We start from the raw sequence: 20,826 nt of genomic DNA, 5'->3' as shown, positions 1-20,826 counted from the left end.
TCAGAACGAGAAGTCATGAAATAAAGCCATGTGTAACGAGAGAAATCATTTATGAAAATAATATAGTATTTATGACCACCTTTCGAAGCGAAAGGGGCCGGACCCCATACATCAGAATGGACTAAATCGAAAGGACGCTTAGACACTGACTCACTATGTGAATATGGTAACTGAATCTGCTTGCCAAGATGACAACCCTGACACTTTAAAGAGACATCTCTTGAGACAGACCCCAGAAGGCCTCGACGAACTAAAGAAGACAACCGAGAACCACACAGATGACCAAGTCAATGATGCCACTGCTGGAAGGAACCAGTGACGGAGGCGACAGAAGCGGAAGAACTGGCAATGGTGGTGGCAGCAGAAGGAACATGAAGCCAGTCCAACTCCCAAAGACCCTGAGAATCACGGCGGCGAGGGCCAGCCCCAACCAGAGTGTGCGTGTGACGGTCCTGGACAGAACAAGAGTCAACGTCAAGGATGACGCGACAACCAGAATCTGTAAGTTGACCAGCAGAAAACAAATTCATGGTAAGTCGAGGAACATGAGCAACATCAGGAACAGAATAAGAAGGAGTAGTAAGATTGCCTCTACTAGCAACAGAAGGTGGAGTACCATCAGCAGTGAAGACATGAATAGGAGAATCCAGTGATCGAAGAGAGGACAAAGTGGAAGAATGAGAAGACATATGAAAAGAAGCTCCAGAGTCCAGAACCCAGGGGGATGTACCTGACTGTGTAGAGGGTGATTGCTCAGTGCGGGAAGCATCAGTCACAGAACCGGCAGTACCCGTCGAGGAAGAACCTGAAGCCGTGAGCAGACGCTTAAGTCTCAGAATATCCTGCTCAGTCAAAGCAATGGCTGAAGCTGTCGAGGTAGATGACGAAGTCCCGGAAGATGATGATCGAGCCTTGCGCAGGTGTTTCTTCTTCGTGTAGCACTGAGACTCAAGATGACCATCATTGTTGCAATAGGCGCAATGTGGACGGGGGCGACCTGCGCGTCCAGAAGGAGTGGGCAAGAGCGGCGGAGCACTCGAGCGAGAAGGGGTCGGTGGAGCAAGTGGCGTAGGAGCACGAGTAGCGAGCACAGAGGGAACCTCCAGCAAACCAGCACCACGTAAGCGAGTCTCCTTAGCACGAATCTCAGAAAGCGCCTCCATGAGAGAAATACGGCCACGAGCAAACAACTGAGCACGCCGGGGCTCAAACTCCTTACGGAGCCGAGACAAGAACTCATAGACGCGATGAAACTCCAAATTGGCCTAGACAGCCTGGCAACAGGGGCAGGTACGACACCCAGCACTACGAAGAGAATCAAGCTGGCGCCAGATAGCAGAACTCTGTGCATAGAAGTCATCAATAGTAGAGTCGCCCTGCTGAAGAGCATGCTCCTGACGGATCACAGAGAGGTATAAGGCATCACCAGAGGGCCGATAGCGCTCACGAAGACGGGTCCACATCTCAAAGACAGTAGAAAGACCCAGAAATTCAGAAGCAAACTGAGGCAGAACACTAGCAGTGAGAACAGCGGCAGCACGAGCATCATCATCAAGCCACCGGGTGTAAACAGACAGAGCACCATGATACGTCTGAAGAGCCTCCTCATAAGCCAAAACCCTCTCATCATAAGCACGATCAGCAGCCTCATCAGCAACCTTAGCCGCATCCTTGGCGGCCTGATTAGCATCCGTAGGAAGAACCGATGGAGTTGGCGGAGTAGGGGCCACCGGAGGAACTGGACGTGGCGGACAGCAGACCTCGCCAGAAAGAACACCCCAAAGACGGATGCCACGCATGTGAATGCGCATGAAGCCAGTAAACTCGGTGTAGTTAGTACCATCAAAGATCACCGGACAGCGAGGGACAGCAACATAGCCCGAGGACAGAGACATCGCGCCCTTTTTTTTAGACCGATAATCAAGAGCCTGGATCTGCAGCTGCGGCAGGAGTCTCGATCAGGCCCAAGGAATCAGTGGTGGCCAACGATCAGGAGTCTCAATCGGGACCTGGCGACTGATCGAGAGCAGTTGGGACCCAGCTGCAGCAGTGGCTGGATCGTGGGCGGGACCTGGTGGCTGGGTCACGGGCAGGACCGGGCAGCTGGATCACGGGCGGGACCTGGCGGTTGGATCCTCCCACTGGATCAGGGCTTCAGGCAGATGGAGATCGAGCATGGGAGGGAGGGTGTTGACCAATGGAAGAAGCAGCGGCAGCGGCTGCGACGCGACGGAAGAGGCCGCAGGAGATCAACGCCAGAACAGCACAACCGGACAAAGGAGAAGGCCGGCGGCACAGGGTTGGATCGCACGAGTTGCCCGTGCTAAAAAAAACCTAATGCTCTAATACCATGTTAGGAATATGCAACTTGTATTTCCATGAGGCCATAGGCCGATATATATATACATGTACAGGTGTGGAACATATGCAGAAAACCCCTTATACAACGGGATAAATACAAAGGGGTACATGACTTATATTATAACTCTAACAAAATTAAAACAAAGAGTTGATTTTTTGTGGCATCTGATAGCTTCATTAAGAAGGCCAAACTTTGCTAACTACCTGTTATTCCTACTGTTTTCTTCTTGTTTTGAGTTTCCATCAAAATAACGGGGAGCGGATTTGTTTAGAATTAACCCGTCAAAATTTGCAGAATGTATCAACTGGAGAAAACGTAATCCGACCTTTAATAAAAATATGGGGTTTGTTCCACCCTGCCAAGGATTCTTCTGGTGCACTGTGTTCCCTAGACGCTGATCCGACATTGTCATGGTGGGTGCATAGAATAATATGGGCATTTTAATAGTTTATCCTTTCTTCAAGCGAGTCATTTGGATGCTAAGGCCCTATCACTAAATCTATTCTCGTCACACAGGATTATAACGGGTGATCGCCACGGAGATGTTTCTATATGGAAGTGCAGCACACAGGCAAGTTAATGCATTACTTCCAGTACCATAGTCCAGTTGTATACTTATGTTTGGTAATGGTCGCCTTTGGTGTCAGTGTTATGACCGGCGTCACTTATAGCCGGAGGAGGCCCATTGGGCACGTCTAGTTAGGGGCTTAGCCCAACTTATCTTATTTTTATTAGCAGCAAGGATTATATAAACAGATGTAAGGCTACCTTTTGGAATTAAGCAATAAGTCATAACTATTGCCCGGCTCCCCTTAGGAGCCGGAACCCTAAACCCTAGCCGCCTCTCACCACCACCACCTCCTCCTTCCGCGCGATCACGGCGCCGACGCGCAGCCGGCCGCGCCCAACCTCTCGCCAACCCACCTCTCACCCCTACCTACGGTCGAGACCCGGTAGGACCCTAGCACCTATCAGTCAGCCTAACAACAATCACCACACTGCATGTCTGTTTTCTTGTGATGGTTATGGGATTACAAGTGCTAAATCAATAGTGTCGTCACAAAAAAAACTCCATTGTATTAGCAAATCACTATGTAGCATTTTCCTTGCGTTGAATTAACAAAAAACCATCTGTTATTATCGTCAGAGAATGATGTCTTCGATTAACACCTGGGAGGAAACAGATGTCTCTCTGGATATCAACACCCAACATGATGTTTATTTTGTTAAATTCATTACAAGGAGGCGATGGTTTGTGGCTGGGACATATGATGGTTTCATCCATGTGTATAATTATGAAACAAGAATGGACTCCATAAAGAGATTCAAAGGTATTACCTTCAATTCCATAAGTAGATCCATTCAGTATTTCTGGGTTTTATCCTAAAAGGATATAGTCTTACAATCTGCCAACAGCTACATTGTTTCCCTCCATTAATTCCATTACATAATGAACTGTTTTCTCATATCTACAGTACACCAGTCTAGGATTACAGACACTGGTATTTACTCGTCCAGAGCACTGGTCGTCCATCCAACCAAACCATATGTGCTCTCCACTTTTAACGAAATGAAACTTTGGGACTGGGACAAAGATTGGGAGTGCATACAAACATTTGATATGGAACACTCTGCTTCCATACGTCAAGTAGCATTTAGTCCAAAAGACACAAACACTTTTGCTAGTGCTTCAAGTGATCACACAATAAAGGTTTCAGTCTCTCTCTCTCCCTCCCTCCCTCTCTCTCTCTCTCTCTCTCTCTCTCTCTTCTACCACAACATTGATGGTATATGAAGGTAAGTTTAATTTTCTTCTAGACATTGACTTCGAATTCGTATGCTATGCGTGCTGTTCAGCTTTGGAGACTTAATTCTTCCAAATCTGAGTATACGCTGTGTGGCCATTCGGACAAAGTGAACTGCCTGGAATTCTTCGCTGGTGATGGTCAGCAATATTTGATTACTGGCTCTCAAGACTGTACTGCCAAGGTATATGGATGCCATTTTCATTAAAATATACTACAGTACGCGCATAGCATTTCTAGTAATCCATGTTTTTGTTTTTGCCAATTGAGATATGGAGCTTGCAGGAAAAGACATGTGTTCGTACAATAGATGTTTTCATGTCGCCAGTTGTTTCTGTCATTTCCCTTCCAGATACTCCATATTTAACTACAGGTTCAGAAGATGGCACTGTTCATTTGTGGAGCCGTTCTAGTTTCAGGTATCTAATCAGTGAAGTAGGATATTATGAGATATGAGTCAACTAATGTTGTCAGAAATTGTCGCACTGAATGTACATTTATGCCTGTTTTACATTTGTCCACCTTATTGAGAGTTTCCCTGTGGGATAATAACATTTTTATGAAATCCGTAACCGATTGGTTTATACTCAGGCTTGAGAGAATATTTAACATTGGTTGCGGTGGACCTGTTCGGAGTCTATGTTTGATGGTGTCAAATAGGTAATCAACACTATCCTATCTTATTTTGATTGAATATATTTGTTGAGACTGCCTAAGATCATTACTGTTGAAACCAAGAGAGTATTAACATATTGGCTGAACCTGGCTTATGTCCCTTCTTTTAAATTCATTTTTGTCCTGAACTGTCGATGTTACAGTTCACGACTTCACCCTGTGCCTATATACACATGAACAAGGTCCTGGCTACAAAAATGACTTTGTTCCTAACTCAAGTACTTGCTAGAAACTAGTAACCGTGTACATGTACACATGTCCAGTTTGACAGTAATATTGTTTCCAAGATTAGCCACAATTATTGTTGATTTCAAGATTAATTGTGTTTAATGCAATTAATGCATTTATCACGTTTCCAAATTATTGATGATGTGATAGCACTAGTAGAAAAAAGGCCATTTGTCCCGGTTCATAAGGGCCTTCAGTCCCGGTTCTGGAACCGGGACTAAAGGGTCGTTACTAAAGCCTCCCCCCTTTAGTCCTGGTTCTTACACGAACCGGGACTAAAGGCCGTCCATGTGGCCGCTGTCTGGAGCTCCACCTTTAGTCCCGGTTGGTAACATCAACAGGGAATAAAGGTATTTTTACGAAAAAAATTGATTTTTTTGTTTTTTTTCGATTTTCAAATTTTTGAATTATTTTTCAATTTAATCTCTAATCACCCCTCACACTGCTCAATTTAACCTATAATCTCTAATCACCCTCATCATTCCAAATGATCTGACTTCCGAGACAGTAGTAAGATGTCAATCCTATTAACCCTCAAGAGTTTAGCTTGAGCATGAAGTCACACGTTTCACTGTTTGAGTTTGAAACTATTATTCTAAAAAACAATAATTATTTAGTAACACTAATATTTCTTAAATAAGTAGTTTAACCACAGTTTGACCACATTTTGACCAAATTTGACCAAAATTCCAAAAATTAAAATAATTATTTAGTAATACTAATATTCTTGAATAATTATGTAGTAACACTAATATTTCTTGAATAAGTAGTTTGACCACGGTTTGACCAGATTTGACCACAGTTTGACCAGATTTGACCAAAATTCTAAAAAACTAAAATAACTATTTAGTAACACTAATATTCTTGAATAATTATTTAGTAACACTAATACTTCTTGAATAAGTAGTTTGACCATAGTTTGACCAGATTTAATGAAAATTAAAAAAAACTGAAATTTGAGCATAACTTTTTTTTCCTTTTAGAATTTGAGGATTCTAAAAATTTACAAATAGGCCGTAGGCCATCAAAATTGGATGCGGATTTTCGTGCGGAACATTTTGATATATTATACGTTTTTTTTCTGACATCGTATGCAAAACTTATAGCCGTTTTACAATTTCCCTACACTTTTTGCAAAACATGTCCAAATTTAAGTTTTTAAAGTTTCCTAACTAGTAGATGTAGTAACATAACTACATCTCGAAGGATTTTAATTTTTGAAGTTTTTATCATTTTCTTTTGCTTTTTACAAAACTGATAAGGCGATCCATGGGGGGGGGGGGTTAGAGTTTGAAAGTGGGACCTTTAGTCCCGGTTTGAGACACGAACCGGGACTAAAGGGCATTGCACCTTTAGTCTCGGTTCGTGTCTCAAATCGGGACTAAGACTAAAGGGCATCACACTCTTTAGTCCCGGTTCGTATCTCAAACCGGGACTAAAGGGCTCATTTGAACCGGGACTAATGCCTTTAGCCGCACGAACCGGGACCAATGCTCACATTAGTCCCGGTTCGTGACTGAACCGGGACTAATGGGCTTATCTGGCCCGAACGAAAGCCCTGTTTTCTACTAGTGTAGATACATCATTGAAGCAGCGTGAGACGTTGGATATAAGTGGTTGGATGGCTCGTGTCATTTGGATTCACCAATCTCATGCTTTTATAAGGGTGTGCTTGGTTGAGGAACAAAGTGGAATGGAATGTCATGGTTCCGTTCCATTAGAATGGGTTGGTTCCGTTCGTGTGTTTGGTTTAGGACAATGTGTGGAATGGAATGGTGACATCTCAATGTTTGGTTGGAGAAACAAAATGGAATGGATTTGGTTCTTCTCACCCCTTGTAAATCAATATATGAACATATGACATCAAAGATATCAACAACTATCTCCTCTTGCACCAAAAAAGTATGTACAAGATCATACATTGACAGTCCAAACAAGAATAAAAATATAGGAAAGATAGAAAGAAAAATATATGCACATGATAATGATACGGTGAAGCTCCACAATGCCATTGGCGATCTGATTGGCCATCGCCGACCAACACACACCAATTGCCGCTGAGCTACAAAAAACGATTAGTGTTCTTCCGATTGCCTCTACTCTTCCCTACTCCTTCACATCTATCTCTGCCTAACACCACCCTGGGCAGGTCCAGCCGCGGCCACACCCTATGAAACCATCGCCCTCTCACCAGGAGGTCAGACCACCGCTGGCCCCTGGATCAGATCGCTGCTGCCACTACAAGAAATATGTCAACTTATGACCTTCTGTCAGTGACCCTCGAAGAATTGGTCATAAATTTATGACCATTTTAGACCAATTGGTCAAAAGCTGTCTGGGGGGCTCTAAACCCTAAACCATAACAACCATTTTGGTCAGAAAGGTCATAATTTCATTAGAGGAAATGGTCGTAAAGCTAGTAGCACTGTCCACTGCCTCATGCGTAGCTGATAACGACCAATATAAAATGGTCACTACACTTGAGTTTGAATGAATTAGGATGATTAGGCAGCCACCTCAGCAACCTCGCTTATGTGTCACTGTCTAGGTGTCATTTTTGCTTGAGTTTTAATATTCAACAGATAGACGGGGGACACACTGACAGGCGGGACCCATTTGACAGATGGGGCCGAACGCTTAATTCGCCCAAAAAAGATGCACGAGACGGGACTCGAACCCACGACCTCGCGGTTGGTTGGCTCACATGGTACCGCTAGGCTAGAGAGGGACAGTTGCTCGCATCTGGGAGTTTATCTATACATTATATAGAACTACGGCTCTCTCGTATCATTGACAAGTGGGACCTTTCGACCAGGTGGCATCGAACAGAGCAACGATTTGCAACACTGACAGGCGGGACCCATTTGACAGGTGGTTGAGCGAGCGTTTAATTCCCTAAAAAATATGCGCTAGCGGGGACTCGAACCCATGACCTCGCGCTGGGTTCGCTCGTTCATTACCGCTGGGCTAGAGAGAGATTGTTGCTAATGTGTGGGTAGTTTTCCATATAGTATATAAAACCACGGCTCTCACGTACCAGTGACAAGTGGGACCTTCCGACCAGGTGGCGGCGGGTGGCATCGAACAGAGCAACACTTAGCGTTTTTCTAGGTCTTCCGACCAGGTGGCGGCGGGCGGCGGCGGAAGCAACCAGGTGACCTCGCCCACGGCCTCGCCGAAGGTGACCTCGCCCACGGCCTCGCTGCGGAAGCAACCAGCAGGGGGCGGAGGCGGGGGCGGGGCCGGCAGGGGGCGGAGGCGAGGCAGGGCGTGGAGGTGGGGGGCAGCAGGGGCGTAGGTGACCGACGGTGGTGGGGGCTCGCCGAGCATGGGGGACTCGCCGCCGCCGCAAGCACACCTCCCGGTATGCACCCCTCACCTCTTCCCCCCTCTCCTCTCTCGTCACCCGAGCAGTGGGAGATGGATTTCAGTCAGATGTTCTTCAGCATAGATGAATTTTGTTGATTCACTGTTAGTAGTTAGGAGATAGCTTGCTTGTTTGGTAGATAATGCATAGATGAATTTTCTTGATGTGCTGTTAGGAATTGTTCAGCTTGTTTGTTAAGAATTCTTCAGGCCTTGTGGTTAGGCAATTAGCATATAAAAATTTCTGGAATTTTAGCTTCCATTACTTCCATCCATTTCATTAATTAATGTTGATGCACTTAGATTGATTTGCTAAGTTGCAACAATTTGTTGTCTTTGGCAGATGGACAGAAGCTGGATTAGAGAAGGAGTTAGAAAGTTTTCGAAAGAACATATGAAAGGAGTTGATGATTTCATGGCATTTGTTCGGACAAATTTTGCCAACGATGCTCACATTCTTTGCCCATGTTGTGAATGCCTCAACCGTCCAAGAATGGCTCAAGGAAGAGTGGAAGATCATCTGCTTCTTAATGGGATGTCCAGCACATATGATAGATGGATATATCATGGAGAACCTTTAGACAGACAACCTCAACATTTTGAAGCTGATACAAAGGCCCCTCATATGATGGGTGGTGGTGATGCTGGCATTGATTTCATGGAAAAGGTTTTGCGAGATAATGTTGTTTTGGAGGAAGAGGATGGGCATGAAGATGATAGGATTCCTGACCTATTGAAGGATTTGTACGATGCTGAAGATCGTGCTGATGGACAGAAATCATTGTTTGCTGAGGTGTTAGAGGAGGCGAAGCGCGCAGCTCATGAAGGGGGTAAATTTTCAAGATTTACCTTCACCGTGAAGTTACTCCACATCAAGTCTTTCTACCGGATTAGCAATGCCGCATTCAACGCAATACTTTGTCTTTTGAGCTTGCAATTCCCTAATAGTTGTGTTCCCAGATCTTATGATGAAGCATTGAGCATAATCCGCAGGCTGGGGTTAGGTTATGTGTCAATACATGTGTGCCCAAATAACTGTGTCTTGTTTCGGAAGGATTTAGCAAAGCATGACAACTGTCCAAAATGCAATGCATCTAGGTGGAAATATGCTGATGGGAAGAAGTCAATACCGGAGAAGGTACTGAGGCACTTTCCCTTGATACCAAGGCTGCAGCGGATTATCATCTCGAAGAAATCATCGCGTGAGGTACAGTGGCACAAGCTGAAGCGGCAACCTGTGGACAATGAGCTGAGCCATCCAGCGGATGGAGAGGCATGGAAAGAGTTTGACCGTATACATTTTGATTTTGCTACAGATCCAAGGAACATAAAACTTGGCATTGCCACAGATGGGTTTAATCCGTTTGGGAACATGAGCACGTCTTATAGCATGTGGCCAGTTTTTGTGGTGCCGTACAACCTGCCACCATGGGCATGCATGGATCAGTCCAACTTCATGATGTCATTGCTTATCCCGGGTCCAGATTCTCCAGGAAAGGATTTTGATGTCTTTATGGAGCCCCTCGTAGAAGAACTACTCCAGCTCTGGACTGGTGTACCTACATACGATGCCTTGAGTCCGGAAGAAAAGTTCAATCTACGTGCTGCGATCATATGGTCCATCCATGATTTCCCGGCTCTGCACACTCTGTCTGGGAGGATCACAGCGGGTTATCAGGCTTGTGTCCATTGTGACAAAGACCCTTGCTCAAAGAGAATAAGGAGCAAGATATGCTATATTGGGCACCGCCGCTTTCTTTCCCGAAACCATCGCTGGCGAAGAAGCAAAGATTTTAATGGTGAGAATGAAACCCGTGACAAGCCAGCTGAATTCACTAAAGAAGAGCTGGAGCAGCAACTTGAAAAGGTGAAAGATGTGAGACCAGGAAAGCTGGCGAAGAAAAGAAAGCGTGAGGAAGGTCAATGTTGGGACCGGAGGTCTTGTTTGTGGGACCTGCCATACTAGGCTGATCTGAAATTAAGGCATAATCTTGATGTAATGCACATTGAGAAAAACATATGCGAGAATCTGCTAGGGACGTTTCTGAACATTGAAGGGAAGACAAAGGACACGGTTAGTTCTAGGCTTGATTTGGAGGACATGGGCATAAGAGAAGATTTGGATCTACAGCACAATGAAGATGAAGATTCATTTGAAATTCCACGAGCATGGTATACAATGAATAAAGAACAAAAGCTTGCATTATGTGAATTCCTAAGAGCGGTGAAATTTCCAGATGGTTATGCTGCTAACCTAGCAAAGTGTGTTACTTCTGATGGATTCAAGCTTTCAGTACTGAAAACCCATGATTGTCACATCCTCCTCCAAAGGATTTTACTGGCGGGCCTCCGAGGAATCATGCACAAGGATATATATGAAGCGGTTGCTGAGCTGGGAAATTTCTTTAGAGAACTGTGCTGCAAAACCCTCAAGTTAACTGTCTTGGAAAGACTTGAAAAAGAAATCCCAATTATTCTTTGCAAGCTCGAGAAGATTTTCCCTCCAGCTTTCTTCATCGTGATGGTCCATTTGGCGGTGCACTTACCCAAAGAGGCAATGCTTAGAGGCCCTGTGCAATACGGTTGGATGTACCCAATCGAAAGAAGGCTGCTTACTTGTAAGCGTTATGTGCGAAACATAGCAAGACCTAAAGGTTCTATTGCTGAAGCATATGTCGTTGACGAGTGCTTGACTTTTTGCTCTAGATACTTTGGTGATGTGGAAACAAGATGCAACCGGCCGGGCAGAAATAGAGAGCGGTCTGATTCGCAAAGTGGTGATGTCTCTGTTTCCAACCATGGTGTGAACTTTCTTGGAGCCTCACAATACTTGGAGGCTGGTGATGAGTATGACAAGATGGTTTTGTTTGTGCTCAGCAATTGCGCCGAGGTTCTACCATATATCCAGTACGTTATATCTTGTGCACTCATTAGATATATATATTTTTTGCTTGGGTTGGCACCAGCCTAATGTTTTAATTTACATGTTTTTTTGGCATTGTAGGAAATGCAAGGAAGAGTTAAATCAGGAAGAAAGCAATATCAATGTTGATAAAAGGGTTGCCAAGGTGTTTGCTAAGTGGTTTAAGAATCATGTGAGATCTTTAGCCACATGTTTTATGTTTTCTGTGTTATTCACCCATTGTTAAATACCATTGTTTGCTAAATGGTTTATTTGTGCAGATTGGAAAGTTGCATGAGGAGAAGAAGGTCAGTGATGATCTATTTGCTTTGGCATGCTTACCGGATAAGCGAGTGAGAGTGTATTCAGCATGCATTGCTGACGGTGTCCGGTACCACACCGTTGACCGCGAGGAAAAAAGGAAGACACAGAATAGTGGAATTGTCACTGAGGGGTCACATGATGGTGAGATCATTGACTTCTATGGTCAGTTGAGAAGCATCGTAGAGTTGCAGTACAACTCTAGTGGAGGCATCCATCGCTCGGTTGTCTTATTTTGCTGTGACTGGTTTGAGCTTGGTAGCAGGAAGAGGAGAGACTCTTTTGTCAAATATGATGGCCACTTCAAAAGCATCAACACTGCAAGGTGCTGGTATAAGAGTGATCCCTTTATTCTAACAACACAAGCAACAATGGTGTTTTATCTGCCAGACACTCTTTTGCACGGAAAATGGAGAGTTGTGCAAAACTTTCAGCACAGACACTTCTGGAGTGTGACTGAAACTGAAGTGGAAAAGGGCCCCGGTGATGGTGGACTAACATACCAAGATGATGACTCTACGGAAGTTCCGTTGCAAGCTGATGATGACTCTATGGAAGTTCCGGTGCAAAACAGAGTGCGAAGGGACCGGGAACGTGTGATCATTGGTGCCGCAACAGTTGAAGGCATCAAGAAAAGAAGAAAGGTGGTAGAGGATGGACATGAAAGCGAGGATGAGGAAAACCGGACTGATCATATTATGCTGCAATATTGTAGTGATGATGAGGAAAACAGGAGTGGGCATAGAGTTCCTTATTTTCGTATCGACGACGATGAGTAGCGAATGGACATGAAGGTAAATTTGGTCTCCTTGGTGATCCTTTTAACTCTGTAGTTTTCCTTCTTGTGCATATGCATGGTGATCCTGATGTACTGTAGTGATGTGGTCTTATAAATTTGGTCTTTTATCTCCAGGTAGCAAAATGCTTGAAGATCCTGATGGCTGTAGTGGTGTGATCCTGATGGCTGTAGTGGTGTGGTCTTATAGCATGGAGCTGATGGAAAAATGAAGTTGTGCTCAGAATGTTGTCAAAATGTTGCCCTATAATGCAAAAGATTGCAAAATGATCATTTAGATATTGGTGATCATTTAGTTCAAGTTTTGGTGATCATACAGAATGTTGTCTAGTAGTTTTTGTGATCATGTAGTAGTTTTTTTGAACTGAAGTGGATGATGTCTGGTTTTGCTTCAACTGAATTTTAACTATATTTTGCGCTATTTTAACTGAATTTTGCTTCAATTGAACCCATTTCATTGTGAGCAAAAAGATATGCGCCAGCGGGGACTCGAACCCACGACCATACGCTTGTTTCACTATGTTTCTACCACTAGGCTAGGAAGAGGCTGTTGGTTTTGTACTCTATGCCAACCCTTTTGACTATATCAAACTAGTCAAGTATCAAGCACACACCTCACTAACAAGTGGGCCACTCGACCCACTCACTGACAAGTGGGCCATTTTGCTATTGTACCAAAGCTACCAAAAATATGCGCGTGGCCAATAAATATGCGCGCGCGGGGGCTCGAACCCACGACCGTGCACTTAGTTCACTTGGTTTCTACCACTGGGCTAGGAAGAGGTTGCTGGTTTTGTACTCTATGCCCAGCCTTTTCAATGTATCAAACAACTCGCTGACAATTGGGCCCGCTCCTCCTCCTATCCACTCTTTTCCCCACTCCCCCTCTCCACTCCTCCTATCCACTCGAGCCGCTCCTCCTCTCCGCCGCCACCGGCTTCTTCCTCTCCCACCGCCGCCGCATACTTTCTCTCCGTCGCCGACTCTCCGTCACCGTGGGTATGAATCCGTTTCCTCTTCCTCTTCCTATCTACTGTTATAATAGATTACGGTTCTTGCTGCCGGATTAGGGTTTGATTAGGATGTTTTTTAGGGTGACGGCGACGCCTCCTCGGCGCCTCTGCTGGTCCGACGCCTCCCGCGCAGCTTGCCCTACGCCGCCGACGACCACTTCTTCTCGGACTCCGCCGCGGTAAGCCATCCGGTTCATATCCTCTCTCCTTTCTCTTCTGCTCTAGGGTTTGAGAATCTAGGATTTGTTATGCATACTAGGCATCTATTGGTGGATTTAGGCATATTGTTCTTGGTGGATTTAGTATGCTCTGTTGGTGGATCTAGTGTGGTTGAATTGCTGTTTGATTACTATGTTGTTGTGGTAGGTAGTGTGGTTGGTGGATCTATGCTCTGTTGGTAGTCACCTGACAGCAATTAACTGTTGTTGTGGTAGGTAGTGTGGTAGACATGCTGTTCTGTTGCTGTTGAATTCTGTGGTTAATTAACTGAATTAACCGAATTCTGTTGCTGTTGAATTCTATGGTCAACATGCTGTTACTGTTGCCAGAACATGCTGTTGAATTCTGTGGTTTAACATGCTGTTGTGGTTATTCTTGTTGACAAGTCTTGTGCTGCAGTGGGATTCATGCATATGCAGGTGTAGTGACCTGCATGAATATGGGCAGAGTAGTAGCAGTAGTAGATGCCAACATTTGATATGCATGCATGCATTCTTGCTTGTTTATATTCTTTTAAACTGAACATGCTCAAGTATGGAAGGTTTACAATGCTGCTTGTTTCCTATTTCTGTCCAGTCATGTTGTTTAATTTACTATTGCTTGTTTCCTATTGCTTGTTTAGAGTAGAAGTGAGATGGCTGGCTTGGAAGGTTTTGAGTTCTTCGAGATCATAATTGAGAAATCTTGCAGTAGGCAGGTATATTTATCATCACTCATTTCTTTATCATCACTCTGCTGTCTAGTGCTTGATTGCCACAATTAACCACTGCTTGACCCTCGCTGCAGAGGCTGCCTGACAAGTTTGCGAAGATGCTCGCGGGCCGTGAGCCCCACAAAGTGAAGCTGCAGGAGGCCAACAACGGGCTTCACAGGCTGTGGAAAGTGTTGGTGGTGTTTGATGGTGAAGGCCACATGTACCTAGGGCCCGGTTGGGAGCATTTCGCCTGCGCCCATGAGCTACAGCTCGGGTACTTCCTTGTCTTCCGCTACGACGGCGATGCCATGTTCACCGTGAAGATGTTTGACAACACCATGTGCCGCATGTACTACCAGCACAACGACGATGCCAGTAAGCTCTCTGCCTCTCTTCTTCCTGTCCTTTTGGCTTCCTCTACCTGCACGATGACAACACCATGTTCACACTTTGTTGCATTTGGCCAGGCAATGGGAGCAGCAGCGGGGATGACGAGGAGCAGAGCGGGGATGACGAGGAGCAGAGCGGGGATGACGAGGAGCAGCCTATTCTGGCTGACGACGAACATGCTATGGTGGTGGCTGACGACGACCCTCCTATGTTGGTGGCGGATGACGACCTTGCTATGGTGGTAGCGGACGATGACCTCGCGATGGTGGTGGCGGACGACGACCTCGCGGTGGTGGTGGCGGACGACGACCTCGCGATGGTGGCGGCGCCTACAATCCCATAGCTTGGCGACAGGACCATGCCAATTGTGGTAGAGGAGTACATCCGTGTTGGGATTCGCCACTCTGAGCGCATCAGGTTCATGAAGGAGAAGAAGGAGGAGTGAAGGTGTTAAGGTGTTCAGCATGTTAGGTTTAAGCTTGTTAGTGTAATATGAACATGTCAATGTTAAGTATGTCAGGTTTAATTTTGTGCATGCTCATGGATGCTGTATGACAGTGTCATCTAAACAAGTCATGTTTTTAACAATGAATATTCAGTTTGGTAATTGATGGGAATTGAAATTTTTTATGCATGCTCATGGATGAAAGATAAAATTATGGGTTTTTGTGCATGCTCTTGTATGAAACAATATAAGTTTCATTTTTTGAAAGCTAAAAACATGACTCAAACCCTAGCCACGGACGACCGCCATGACTAAATCCGCCGGTTTTTGAAAACACCGTACAAATTCAAAGGGTGTGTCTAGGGCACATCTAGATGTGCTCTACTTATTGCACATCTAAGTGAGTGAATCAAGCATAAAGAGAAAAGAAAAAAGAAAAAGGAAAATATTCACACGAATCTCGACGTAAGATCAATGCCATAGGACTTAGATGTGCAATACTTATGGCACATCTAGATGTGCTTTAGCAAAACTGAAATTCAAAAACCGTTTTTCATTTTTTGAATGCAAAAGACATGCGTTTTTCGTGAAGCGGCTACAAGGAGGGGCACCCCAGACGGCGCCATTCCATGTCTATCTCAAAGTAGACCCTATTTTACGGACGGTCGCCAAAAAGCATGCATTTCCGACCCTCGTAGCTACTCCCGGCAATTCGGACCACCTTCGGCCAATTCAGCTGGAACCGGCTGGAATTTGAACTGCGGGTCCTCCATAGCTTGCCCGTTATTTTCACTAAAAATGCTTTTTAGCTTCACAGGCAGGCATTCCATCACAGAATCGACAACAGATTTGCACGGCTCAAACCCTAGCCACGGACGGTCACCGCGACGAAATCGGCCGGTTTTTGAAAACACCGTAAAAAATTCAAAAAAATGGGAGACCTCCGCGTCACATCATCAAATGTGGCCTACCAACTACCAAAAATACTAAACTTGCAATACTGGCGTTTTCTTGAAAAAGTGTTCTCAAAAACGACCTACCACGAATGAAGATTCATGGCTTTCAAGCCAAACTAGCAATGATATGGCCACATCCGTTGAATAGTTTCTGATAATATGCCCAAATTGGGCGCATGCCTCCGTCTTGTGATGGCAAACAATGTTGCCAAAGCGAGGTTCCAACTTGTTTAACAAAAAAAACCGTTTTTCATTTTTTGAATGCAAAAGACATGCGTTTTTCGTGAAGCGGCTATAAGGAGGGGCACCCCAAACGGCGCCATTCCATGTCTATCTCAAAGTAGACCCTATTTTACGGACGGTCGCCAAAAAGCATGCATTTCCGACCCTCGTAGCTACTCCCGGCAATTCGGACCACCTTCGGCCGATTCAGCTGGAACCGGTTGGAATTTGAACTGCGGGTCCTCCATAGCTTGCCCGTTATTTTCACTAAAAATGCTTTTTAGCTTCACAGGTAGGCATTCCATCACAGAATCGACAACAGATTTGCACGGCTCAAACCCTAGCCACGGACGGTCGCCGCGACGAAATCGGCCGGTTTTTGAAAACACCGTAAAAAATTCAAAAAAAATCAAAAAAATGGGAGACCTCCGCGTCACATCATCATGTGGCCTACCAACTAGCAAAAATACTAAACTTGCAATACTGGCGTTTTCTTGAGCTACTCGGTATGATTTTAACCATGATTTCTACAAAGTTTACAAAAAACCCTATTTTTTCTACACCCAAACCCAAAAGGATTTCCCTCCCACACCAAAATTTTCCCTCCACCAAAATTTCCCTCAACCAAAATTTCCCTCCACTCCCTCTCCCACTACCAGGCAGGACCCACCACTCCCTCTCCCACTAACACGCGGGATCCCCTCCCCTCCCCTCCCAAAATTTCCCCATTCCCCTCCCCTCTCCCCGACGAACCCTAGCTTCTCCCTCCCCGCTCCGCGCCGCCCCGCTCCCACTTCCTCCATTCCCCACCTCCCCACCCTAGCGCCGCCCCTCCTCTGCTCCGCCCCGCACCTCCCTGCTCCACGCCGCCCCGCTCCCACTCCCTCCCCTCCTCCGTGCCGCGGACTACATCGACGACGACGGCGGCCACATCGACTACATCAACGGCGACGGCGGCTACATCGATGACGGCGCGATCGACGACGACCACCGCTGCATCGTCAACATCATCTCCCCCTAGGTACTTCTCCCCTTGATCCATCTCCCCTCCTCTTGTGGATCCACCTCCCCTCTGGTGGATCCATCCCCCCTCTAGTAGATCCCCCTCATGGGTTAGGATATTCTAGGGTTAGGATCTCCTGGTGGTTCGGTAGGTCCTCTAGTTCGGTAGGTCCTCTGGTGGTTCTTGGGGTTAGGGTTCATGTTTATTGTTGCGTGGGGATGATCTCCCTCTAGTTCATGGGGTTAGGGTTAGGGTTCATGGGGTCAGGGTTAGGGTTCATGGGGTTAGGGTTAGGACCTCCTGGTGGTTCGTTTGGTCCGCTTCATGGTTTAGGGTTCATGATTTTAGGGATGGGGATGGATGGGGAAGTGGATGATTTTAGGGGATCAACAGCAGCCTTGGAGTGGAGAAGAGGGTTGGGCTGGGTCGGAGAAGAAGAGCTGGGCGGAGCCAACGAGGCTGCAGGGGGAGACAAGCAAGGTGTGATTCTGTCGGGGTTTCGGCCGGATCTCCCTCCCTCACGGCGTGGCTGCAGATGGGGATGGATGGGGAAGTGGATGATGTCTGGTTGATGGTGCTTGTATCAGTACTTGCTTGTGTATGGTTCAATTACTCAGCTAGCATAGATGGTGAATTAGGTTTCCAACAGCACTTCGAAAAGAAGCTACTTGCTTCCTTGTTTGTATCAACAGTACTTTCTTGTTTGGTGCCCTTCAATTTCCTTCCTTGTTTGCTTGTTACTGTCAGTAGCACTATGCTTGTTTCTATCAGTAGCACTTTCCATGCTTGCTTGCTTGTATTATGCACTTTGCTTGCTTGCAACTTGGGTTAGTATGAACATGTACTTGATTGCTTGTAGCACTTTGCTATCAGTAGCACTACTGGGGTTTGTAGCAGTGTTCTTCTTTCATGATATGTGCATGAAGCTTGTGTTCTTCTTTCCAGTGAACACGGGAATGCTTAGTACTTATTGTGGTATTGGAATTCCTGCTGTGTTAAGGCAGTATGACTAGTTTTAATATATACTAGATTGGTGCTAGATAATTTTGATTGCTGTAATATACAAGGTTGATTCTAATTGTCAAAATGTCTTAACTTGTGTCATCTAGTCTGTAGCCATTTTTGGTGTGTAGAGACAGAATAATCAATAGTTGAGTATAGTTTTTTCATCTGCTTTTGTACTGCTGCAAGTATAGTTGTTTCATGCTTTACCAGTGGCAACATCTAGTTGTTTTGAAGGTCCTCATGATATACTCGTCTAGCTTCCTGTCAGACTGTCTAAGCATGTGTACATGACACAAATTCACTAGTTCATGTTGCTTGCTTGCTAGCATACATGTTGCTTGCTGGCATACATGCTTAATTAGGGTTTCCATCAGCATTACTTGCTTGTATCACTAGCACTTGGAGAAGAATCTACTTGCTTGCTTATTAATTAGGGTTTGTATCAATAGTACTTGCTTCCTTCTCTTCATTTTCCTTCATTGCTTGCTTGTTTCTATCAGTAGCACTTTGCTTGCTTGTTTCTATCAGTAGCACTTTGCTTGCTTGCTTGTATTAGTAGCACTTATGCACTTTGCTTACTTGCTCCTAGTGTACATGCATGCTTGTTTGGTGCACTTACATGTTTTCATAATTAATAACACTAGATCACTGTATTGTTTATCCATCAAGTTTGTTTCACATGTATTACATGTATGTGCATGATGGTCCAAATGCTTTCCTTTATTGATACAAGTGCATCATTTTACTTTATCCCTGTTGTATCTGATTGTTGTTTATTCTATTTTGCAAGCACCACCTCAAGATCATCCATGGCAAGGAGGACAAGGTCAAGCATGAGGCCAACCGTTGGTATGCAACTTGCTCCTTGTGGCCAGTTTCATAAAATCTGTGTCTTAATATGCTAAGTGAAATGTATTGCTGCAATCTGAATAAGCTGGCTTAATTGTGCCTGTGTGCTGTTAGTCTTCCTTACCTGAATAACTAGGATTAAATGATAATAAAATTTCATAAGATATGTTTGGCTGCCTGTCCATGCATTCCAAACATTCACCTAATAGTTATGTTTCCTGTATCATGCAAAGAAGAGCCTCTCACCGAGTACGAGAAGGTTAGGGCTAGAAATATCATGAGGAACAATCGGATGTTCCAGTCCCTTGGCATCGGTGCAATAGCGTCGATGATTAGGAAAACAAATGGTGTACAAGAAGGTAGAAGTGATGAGGTTCAAGAGGGTAGTGGAGTTATCAATGATGACCCAGAGTACAATCCTAAGGAGGATGAAGTTATTGATGGAGAGGAAGTGGATGATGTTGTAGTCAACAAGATTGTTAAGGTGCAAACTCTGTCTTGCTTGGAGGGTTGGGGTTCTGTTATTCTATGTTATTCCTTGTGCTCACATATTTCTCTTGTGATCTAATGCTTTTTTCCGTGCTGTTTATACGAGGCACTAAAGGAATCTAGTGAACTTATGACCACCACTATTGGTCACTGAATGGTCACAAATTTCTCACATATTTCTGATTCCTTGTGCTCACATATTTAGTGAACTTATTCCTTGTGCTCACATATTTCTCTTGTGAACTTATGACCACCACTATTGGTCACTGAATGGTCACAAATTTCCATTTATGACCTTTTTGTGACCAAAAACATAAGGTCAAAAGCTGGGCGTCGTAAACTGACTATAGCGACCTTTCTTCTGGAATGGTCGCAAACGTTTATGACCAAAAAAAGGTTGTAGATTTAACGACGAACTGTTTTGGTCACTAGCAATCCGACCACACCACGTCAGATCCACCGTGGCAAGCTGACGTGGCAGACTTACGACCAAATGAAAAGGTCGTAAAATAGAATCAGCCCGGTCCATTTCAGCCGTCTTGATGGGCCAAGCCCAATAATTCAGCCCATTTAATTTTTTTCTCTTTATTTTGCTTATCTGCATGGGCCTAGCCCAATAATTTGGCCTTTTATTTTCTGGGAATGGAGCCTTTTTCTGATGATTTTTTTATATTCCACTATTGTTTTGGGCCACAGCCTTTTTAGTCTAGTTCGAATTTGGGCCTTGGCCTATTTATTTTCTGTTATGCAGCCTTTTATATTTTTTTTCTTACAGTCATTTCTTTTTTTAGGCCCAAGCCTTTTTGGTCTAATTCTTGTTTGGGCCTTGGCCTTTTTAGAGCCCAGGTTCTCATTTTGCATAACTATAAACAGAAAGGCCCAGGTGCACAAGTGATCCACAAGCCCAGGTGCACAAGTGATCCACATAACTTCACAGAAAATAAACAAAATGATCCACAAGTGATCCAGGTTCACAAGATCACATAACTTCACAGGAAGGCCCAGGTTCACAAGTGATCACATAACTTGACAGGATCCATGTGCTCTAGTTTAAACAGCAAAATGCAACAAAATGCAACAGCTCTC

The 20,826-nt window shown here is 44.9% G+C and overlaps 2 protein-coding genes across 2 annotated transcripts in view; both read left to right on the top strand.

The window, feature by feature from the left end:
* The window catches only part of LOC147957115 (uncharacterized), a 113,503-nt gene that overhangs the window by 14,339 nt on the left and 78,338 nt on the right, over window positions 1–20,826 (top strand). Inside the window, exons 8-14 of the mRNA XM_087537555.1 lie at window positions 2,657–2,775; window positions 2,879–2,933; window positions 3,510–3,693; window positions 3,838–4,073; window positions 4,220–4,351; window positions 4,438–4,586; window positions 4,759–4,827. Of these exons, the coding sequence (XP_087393681.1) occupies window positions 2,657–2,775; window positions 2,879–2,933; window positions 3,510–3,693; window positions 3,838–4,073; window positions 4,220–4,351; window positions 4,438–4,586; window positions 4,759–4,827 (944 nt within the window). The remainder of the gene's footprint in view (window positions 1–2,656; window positions 2,776–2,878; window positions 2,934–3,509; window positions 3,694–3,837; window positions 4,074–4,219; window positions 4,352–4,437; window positions 4,587–4,758; window positions 4,828–20,826) is intronic.
* LOC147957120 (uncharacterized) lies at window positions 8,780–12,438 on the top strand. Its single transcript, XM_087536939.1, has 3 exons — window positions 8,780–11,343; window positions 11,441–11,531; window positions 11,620–12,438. Exons 1-3 carry the CDS (start codon window positions 10,436–10,438, stop codon window positions 12,436–12,438), a joined length of 1,818 nt encoding a protein of 605 aa, XP_087393065.1. The 5' UTR covers window positions 8,780–10,435.

This window comes from Triticum urartu, chromosome 7A, assembly GCF_056163025.1.
Source record: "Triticum urartu cultivar PI428250 chromosome 7A, HENAU_Tu73, whole genome shotgun sequence".
Taxonomy (NCBI): domain Eukaryota; kingdom Viridiplantae; phylum Streptophyta; class Magnoliopsida; order Poales; family Poaceae; genus Triticum; species Triticum urartu.
Note: the sequence above shows the minus strand (reverse complement) of the source record. Positions and strands in the feature narration are given on the sequence as shown.

What these genes read in the sequence shown, in the direction of transcription:
- LOC147957120 (XM_087536939.1), top strand. Translation starts at nt 10,436, where the DNA reads ATGCACATTGAGAAAAACATATGCGAGAATCTGCTAGGGACGTTTCTG. An exon ending in GAGGTTCTACCATATATCCA is followed by an intron (nt 11,344 to 11,440) that starts GTACGTTATATC and finishes TTGGCATTGTAG; the next exon opens with GAAATGCAAGGAAGAGTTAA. An exon ending in CTAAGTGGTTTAAGAATCAT is followed by an intron (nt 11,532 to 11,619) that starts GTGAGATCTTTA and finishes TTATTTGTGCAG; the next exon opens with ATTGGAAAGTTGCATGAGGA.